General features: G+C 44.9%; 1 protein-coding gene across 1 annotated transcript; it reads left to right on the top strand.

The window, feature by feature from the left end:
• The first annotated feature begins 955 nt into the window (after window positions 1-955).
• On the top strand, window positions 956-7,286 carry LOC146658266 (PR domain zinc finger protein 12-like). The gene is made up of 6 exons (XM_085426618.1): window positions 956-1,734; window positions 2,896-2,961; window positions 3,077-3,201; window positions 4,151-4,306; window positions 5,154-5,268; window positions 6,658-7,286. Exons 1-6 carry the CDS (start codon window positions 1,488-1,490, stop codon window positions 7,128-7,130), a joined length of 1,182 nt encoding a protein of 393 aa, XP_085282744.1. The 5' UTR covers window positions 956-1,487; the 3' UTR covers window positions 7,131-7,286.
• Window positions 7,287-8,247: the final 961 nt, after the last annotated feature.

The raw sequence follows: 8,247 nt of genomic DNA, 5'->3' as shown, positions 1-8,247 counted from the left end.
ACACACACACACACACACACACACACACACACACACACACACACACAAGCCCGTTCAGCTATCCCAGTGAGGACCTTCATTGACATAATGCTTTCGCTAACCATTACAGATGAACGCCTGACCCTAAACCTGACCATAGCCTAACGGTAACCCTGACACTAAAACCACATTTGGAGCCTCAAAAAGGCTTCAAACTTGTGAGACCGGTGTGTGTGTGTGCGCGCGCGCGCGGGGGTGCGTGCGTGCGTGCGCGTAGAATGCAGATTTCGGTCCTCACAAAGATAGCTAGACAGGTACACACAAACACACACACACACACACTCACTTCATGACGCTGTGTGTGTGTGTGTGTGTGTGTGTGTGTGTGTGTGTGTGTGTGTGTGTGTGTGTGTTTGGACAATAAATGTTTAAAAGCTCATAAATACAGATCAGAGTGAGCGAGAGAATCATAATCCTGTTGAGAGACAGCGGGAGGATGAGGAGGAGGTGATGAAGAAAGCAGCTGTTGTCCTCTAATCGGTTTTTCTGCTCTGTCACTCAGCCCCCCAAACACACACACACACACACACACACACACACACACACACACACACACACACACACACATTCCTGCGCTTCATTTTCAAACCTGTTAAACAGAAGAAATCTGTGTTAGATTGAATTTCAAACACACAAATGACACATTTTACATTCATCTGCATTTGTTGTGTCAGCTTGATTAAAATGATAACAATGTATCAGTCATCGGTTTATCATCAGTTACAGTTTCTGAGCTGTGGGCGGGTCTCAGTCTGATGTTAGGATCATTTTTCTCATATTTGATCGATGGATTTGATTTTTGTTATCGCTTTTAGTCTCCGCCCAGTTTTGTGACGTAGTTGTAAACTGAAATGTTTCCTGTTTTTGTTTTTAACGATCAGCTGTTTGATCGCTGTTTGTTTGATCAGCTGCCCATGAGCCTGACCTGCGGGCTGAAATCAAACTACCAACCCTGCCTTCAGGCAGGAGCAGGTGAGCTCTGAAACACGCGCCAGGAAGCTGACCTGCGCATGCGTGAACACCTGCCCTATGAGGTCCTGCCCTAAGAGGGCTTGGACCTCCGCGGGGCCTCGGTCCAGTACCGGCCCGGCTCCGCTCCTCCCGGTGGGGTGTCGGTGTCACGAGCCGAGCTGTAAACGGAGCCAATAACAGCGCGTGCAGGATTCCCCCCTCCCTCTGTTAGAGGAGGAGGAGGTGATGGAGCTCCATATAAAGACCCCCCCACACGGCCCGCGCCCGCTTTGCTCCTGCTCCTCTCAGGATTTTAACTTCACCTCTGACTGAGACACGCAAGCTGCTCCTCTGCTCCTGTCTCCTCCTCGCTCCTCGGTCGGTGTAAAACAGGAGTTTTTGACTGTGTTTTTTTTTTTTTTTTTTTATTTGTTCAGCGGGAGGATTTCTCCCTGACCCCGGCTCTGACCTCGGCTCTCCCCTCGGCTCTCGCCGCCATGGGCTCCGTGCTGCCCGGCTCCTCTCTGGGCCTGAAGCCGGGCTTCAAGCCTCCGCTGTCCCTCGCGGACATCATCACCTCGGACATCCTGCACAGCTTCCTGTACGGGCGCTGGAGGCACGTGCTGGGCGAGCAGCAGCACCACCCGCACCAGCATCACCTGCAGCACGAGGACCGCACCGCCCCGAGCGCGAGCCCCAAGACCGCGTTCACCGCCGAGGTGCTCGCGCAGTCCTTCTCCGGAGGTCAGTGACCAACCGTACAGCTCAGAAACGGAGACACCAGATAACAACAAGCATAATAATAATAATGATGATAATAATAATAATAATGATAATAATGTCAGTGGTAACTTTATTGTCTCCAATGGCAAATTGATTTGCAGTATGTCCACACATCACACAACACAAAAAACAAACAAACACACAAAATATTATTTTACTTATCCTACTATAATACTATTATTAATAACAACGACAATAATAATAATAATAATAATAATAATAATTGATCTCATTTCTTCTGTTTTTTTTACTCGTTTTATTTATTCTCTATATTTACAAATATTTACAAATATTTGCAAATATTTGTAAATATTTACACAAGTGTCGCATAAATTTTAATTTTGGAGCCTAAAACGAAAAAGATAAAAATCTTTAATGAAACAGAAAAAAGATTTAATTTAACCTTTAAACTCGTATTTAAAATAAATCTGTTAAACTGTTTAAATATGAATTTAAAATATTGATTCTTGTTTGTTTGTTGCTAATTATCCTCATCAATAACTGATCAGATTTGATCACATTCTTTGGATGGTTTGTTAATGAACAAACAGCTGCTGACTGATTGGCTCCTGATCGGTAATCACGTCCGTGATCTCTCTTTCAAAGCGCGAGCCGCGGCCCGTTTCTCGCTGTCGCGCGCTCACTTCTTTTTTATTTTAATGTGATTTTATTGTGAAATTCGTTTCCGTTCTGGGTGAAGTTCGTTGGGGACAATTTAGGAGGAGCGACCGGGCTTCGGGTGGATGCTCCGGGTCAACTCTCCGACGGACGTGTCGCGTTTTCCCGCGGCGGCCTCAGCTTTCATCTTCACGCCTTTACTCCCGCTTTTCTCTCCCCGCGCGCTCCTTCAGCTCTCCCGTATAATGTCCAGGGGGTTTTCCTGATTGTAGACGTGTTCTCGGGAACATTTCCTGCTGCTTCCATCAGGTATTCATCTTTCGGGGACTTTTTCATCCATAAACCGGCAGAAAAATGCGCTCCGAGCGTTTCCGACGCAGTTTAAAATGCGTTTAAAAAGTTCGAAGCAGCGCTGTCATTTCTATTTTCATTTTTGAATTCCAATTGTAGAAGCAGGAGTGACACATGTTGACATGAAAATCTGCGCGCTGTGTTTGTGTCCAGAGGTGCAGAAGCTGTCCAGCCTGGTTTTACCCAGTGAGGTGATCATCGCTCAGAGCTCAGTCCCAGGTAAGCTCACCTGTAAACCTCTGTGGGTTTGCTGGTCTCTCTTTAAAGACCAGCCGCAGATCACCGGTGCCGTGTTCTTCTTACGCCCTCTCTTTACTGTTTTCTGTGGTCCCAGGAGAAGGTCTGGGCATTTTCTCCAAAACCTGGATCAAAGCGGGGACAGAGATGGGTCCGTTCACCGGACGCCTGGTGTCACCTGAACACATCGACCTGTACAAGAACAACAACCTGATGTGGGAGGTGAGGCGACGTTCACGTTCAGACTGCTCTGTCCCAGCTCTCATGTTTTGGTGTCTTTCTTTTTCCTTGGATTTTTTTTCTAGAGCAGCTTTGTGTGTTTCATAATGAAAAATAACCCTTCTTATCCTCTACTGGAAAGCAGCTGTTTGTGTTCCCTAAAAATAAATAAATAAATCATTAAAAACAAAAACCCTTGTCTTTGTCAGAGGAAGGTTTTAGGTTCAGTGTTGCCCCCATGGAGTTCCCCAAGGCTTGATTCTGGGGCCGTGTCTTTGCTCCCTTTAAGCTATAAGAAGTCTGCCGACTTTCTACCAGCTGTCAGACTAACTCACTCAATTTTAACACTCTACTTAATTAGTCACCTACTAGTAACAAGCTCCCCGCTAACTTATAAAACTCACAGCGAGCAAGTGGCTGGCTAAATGCAAACATACTTGCTAAACAAATACCTGAAGGCTAACTCAATGCTAACCATCGAGTCTTTCAGCTTATTTCCAGTGTTAACTAGCTGCTGGCTGGACCTTTACAGACAAACCTCAGTATTTACTTAAAGTTTGCTGGTTAAGAAGTTTAGTGACTTGATTTTAGCATATTAGCTAGCTCACACCTAACTAACAAGTCAATTGCTACCTAGCCAGCTAATTGGTTTATCAACAACATGGTTAACTGTTAACTATCCAACTACTTGCAACAAGTTACATGGCTAATCTAACTTACAAACTTATATGCTGATTCTTAGCTTGCTATTAAAATAACTGAACCAACAGATTAGCAGGATGATAACTAACTGTTAACTGATCCTCATATGCAGTTCCACTGGTTAGCATGTCAAAAAGCTTAGTTATTATCTGTGTATGAGGTCTTTGAAATAACCCCCTAGTGAGAACACTAAACTAATGACTTTAGCTGGAAATGGTGTTTACTTTCTTCTTCCTGCCTCCCTCCTCAGGTGTTTAATGAGGACGGCACAGTCAGGTATTTTATCGATGCGAGTCAGGAGGACCAGAGGAGCTGGATGACGTACATCAAGTGTGCGAGGAACGAGCAGGAGCAGAACCTCGAGGTGGTCCAGATCGGCAGCAGCATCTTCTACAAGGCGGTGGAGGTTAGTGAAACTCGTCATGTTCCAGCTCCTCAGGTATCATCGCACCTGCTTCCACCTGCAGGGTGACATCATGTGACCCAGGTACATGTACACCTGCGTTCACGGAGAGATGTTGGTGGTTTGGAGGCTGAGGTTCTTGGTGGTTCAGGGATCTTTTCCTCCTCATGTCTGCTCAGAAGTATTTATCGTTGCTTTTATCAAACCGCCTGCTGGAACAACAAAGGAATAAATAAAGGAAGGCGACCATGTTTCAGTGAATAAACCCAACATCACTGCACACCTCTACAGACTCTACACGCCTCTTAACTTACACCATAAACGTGCACACAAAGGTCACTGAAGCAGCACAGCAACTACAGAAACAACCAAAACAGCCAAAAGAGCAGTGGAGCAGAGGAGGGTGTGGTTATTCCACGTCGCTTCATCATGTTTGGAAAAGCTGATCTCAGATCAGCCTGAGAAGACTCCAGATCCATGTGAAGGAAACATGGGAAGCTTCAGCGCGCTGCCGTCACCTGTTCTCTAAAATAAATCCTTGAGCGATGAAGCTCGGCCTGATTTCAGGCGCCGTTCTTCGACCGGCTCCTCCAGGTGTCTGAGCGTAACCCTCCACTCGATGCTCGAAGGTTAACGACATGCAGCTGAAATTTAAACAGATTTGAACTGAAGAAAAGAAAAACATAAATTCTGAAAATGTTTCAGAATTTATGACAAGTTTGAAAGAAAGAATCAAATATTTACAATAAAACAATAATACTGTGATAATGAAACGCAGTAATGTTGCTATGATAAAGTAAACGCTGATTCAAGTATTTATTGCTCTTCCTCTTTTCTCTTCCCTCCTCAGACCATCCCTCCCGACCACGAGCTGCTCGTCTGGTACGGAAACTCTCACAACACATTCCTGGGAATCCCTGGAATTCCTGGAGGAGAGGACGAACAGAGCAAGAAGACCAAGAGCGGTAATCATTATTGATTATTGATCAGTGAGGTCATTCATAAATCTACTCAGTTAGCCAAACATCCAGCAGCGCTGCAAGAACCCTGAAAACAGCAGCAAAAACATTGTTTCATTGATATTTTATTAAATCTGTGTTGGAGTCATCGAAAGGGCTTTAATCCATCACACTGTTACTATTATTAGTATTATTACACATGAAGTTCTTTCAGATATAAAATATTATTTTGGAAAATAAAAATTAATATTATTATGAATGTGTGTGAAAAATAATGTATATTTAATTTATCTTTAATCAGTCTGGAATAATAACTATTTAAAAAGTAAATGTATATTTTATATTTGGTTTTATTAAAAGTGTGTGTGTGTGTGTGTGTGTGTGTGTGTGTGTGTGTGTGTGTGTGTGTGTGTGTTATAATGGATAATATAAGTATATCATTGTAATATTGCAGTTAAAGTACACATTAGTATAAAAGTGTACACATTAAAAATTTGTAGTAATAATAATAATATAATAAAATGACAAATTAAAAATTTAATGCATATATGTTCAAATATATTATTGTTGGATTGCTATTCATAGAACTAATAATCATTATTATAGGAAAAATAAATAACATATATATAGTTCCATACATATTTAATGTTATAATAATAATAATAATAATATCCATCCATCCATCCATTCGCTTCCGCTTATCCTTTTCAGGGTCGCGGAGCCTATCCCAGCTGTCATAGTGCGAGAGGCAGGGTACACCCTGGACAGGTCGCCAGTCTGTCACAGGGCTAACACACAGGGACAAACAACCATTCACACTCACATTCACTTCCACATTCACAGCTAGTGGCAATTTGGATTATCCAATTAACCTATCCCCACAAGCTGCATGTCTTTGGACGGTGGGAGGAAGCCGGAGTACCCAGAGAGAACCCACGCAAACACGGGGAGAACATGCAAACTCCACACAGAAAGACCCCGGCCTGATGGTGGAACTGAACTCAGGACCTTCTTGCTGTGAGGCAACAGTGCTAACCACCGTGCCTATATATATATATATATATATATATATATATATATATATATATATATATATATATATATATATATATATATATATATATAATAATAATAAGATAATAATAATAATAATAATAATAATAATAATAAGATAATAATAAGAAGAAGAAGAAGAAGAAGAAGAAGAAGCAGCCAAGTTTCAGAGAGGTGCTGTTGGGGCAGAAGCTTGACAGTGACAGTGGGAAGGAAACACTCTGTGAGGCGATTGTTGTTGTGATTTGGTGCTGTATAAATAAAGTTGAATTGAAAGGTTCCTCTCCACAGGTGAGAGGGTGGTCTCAGAGTTCAGTCTGAAGCTCTTCTTCTTCTCTGCAGATGATTTCCACACCTGTGAAGGCTCCACCTCCACGACCTCCACTTCTTCCACCAGTCTTGGGCGCATGCGATGTGTTATCTGCCACCGCGGCTTCAACTCTCGCAGCAACCTTCGCTCCCACATGCGCATCCACACTCTGGACAAGCCGTTCGTCTGCCGCTTCTGCAACCGTCGCTTCAGCCAGTCATCCACGCTGAGGAACCACGTCCGGCTGCACACCGGAGAGCGCCCTTACAAGTGCCACGTCTGCCAGTCCGCGTACTCGCAGCTGGCTGGTTTGCGGGCGCACCAGAAGAGCGCCAGGCACCGCCCCACGGGGGACAGCGCCGCCCCAGGAGGAGGTGTACTGGTGGTTGGAGGCGGAGGTGGGGTGCACTCGACGCACTCGCCGCCTCCTCCTCACCCTCCCCAGCTGACCGCCGTGCCTCACCCAGCGTCGCTGGTTCACCACATACCCACCATGGTGCTGTGATGGGGCGACAGCGAGAGGAGACGAGCTGAAATAACTGACGCGCACATGGACACGTTTCAGGCTGGAAATAAGACAGGAACCTGCTCACGTCTCATCAACCAATCACAGAGAGATGTTTCCAACCAACCACTAGAGGGCGCCATCGTCTTCTGCAGAAACAGCAACAATAAGAAAAAGCAAAGCTTCGTCATTAAACTCACCTCTGGCAACAAACAAACGTCCTCCTCCAAACAGCTCCATCACCCAACCCAGGGCACTTCCTGTGAGGGGGGCGCTGTTACGTGCATGGAAACGAGTTTTAGCCGACATATGACCCTCCGCCCCCCGTACCCCACACACTGGTACAGTTTGTTCTGAATGCGCTGCTTCGTGAGGACAAGCTGAAACAAAAGATGCAGGCTCCTGTTGCATGACCAGTCGTGTTCGGTCCTTCATGTATGTTTGAATCTGTGTCTGTGAGCTTACGTGTGCCGTGCTTTGGTCTGCATGCTCCAGCTTCTGTGTTAAAGGATGTCATGTATGTGTGAAAACAAGAAGAAGATGCTAAAGTCGCCAAGTCTTTCAACACTCAGACTTCTTCAGAGGACAACACTGAGTTTCTGGTAGACAGCCCACCTGGTCAGTTTGTCCAGGTGTGGTCATAGTGAAAAGAAAGTACAGGACATACCAGCTGCTTAACTGGTTTCAAAATGATTTAAATCTGATGAACAACAACACAGTCTGTGAAATCCTAAGTCCACCCTTTGTTTGGATGGAAGGGTTACTAGTGAAAGCCTCTTCTCAGTTTAGGTTGCCAAACCCCACCAACACCTCGTACCAACTGTCAGCACGGTGGCTCGCTGAATGAACCATGAACTCCTCTGTATGCCAAAGTATTCACATGTGAGGCCGTCTGTCTCACAGCTAAAGCTTGGACCAAACCGGACATTGATTACAAGCACAGCAGGAAACCTGCAGCAGAACGGCTGGAAAAAAAAAAAAGAATGAAGCTGCTGCAGCGGTCCAGTCAAAGTCCAGACCTCAGAGAGCTGTGCATGAATGAATGCTGGTTTTACTTACCGCTGAAGCGTGGGGTGGACTCAGTTTTTCACAGGACTGCATGCTGTGCCTGAATACT

Source organism: Rhamphochromis longiceps, linkage group LG12, assembly GCF_057381845.1.
Source record: "Rhamphochromis longiceps isolate RC_006_pf linkage group LG12, R_longiceps_female_GT1.1, whole genome shotgun sequence".
NCBI classification, from domain to species: domain Eukaryota; kingdom Metazoa; phylum Chordata; class Actinopteri; order Cichliformes; family Cichlidae; genus Rhamphochromis; species Rhamphochromis longiceps.
This window is presented reverse-complemented; position numbering and strand designations above follow the sequence as displayed.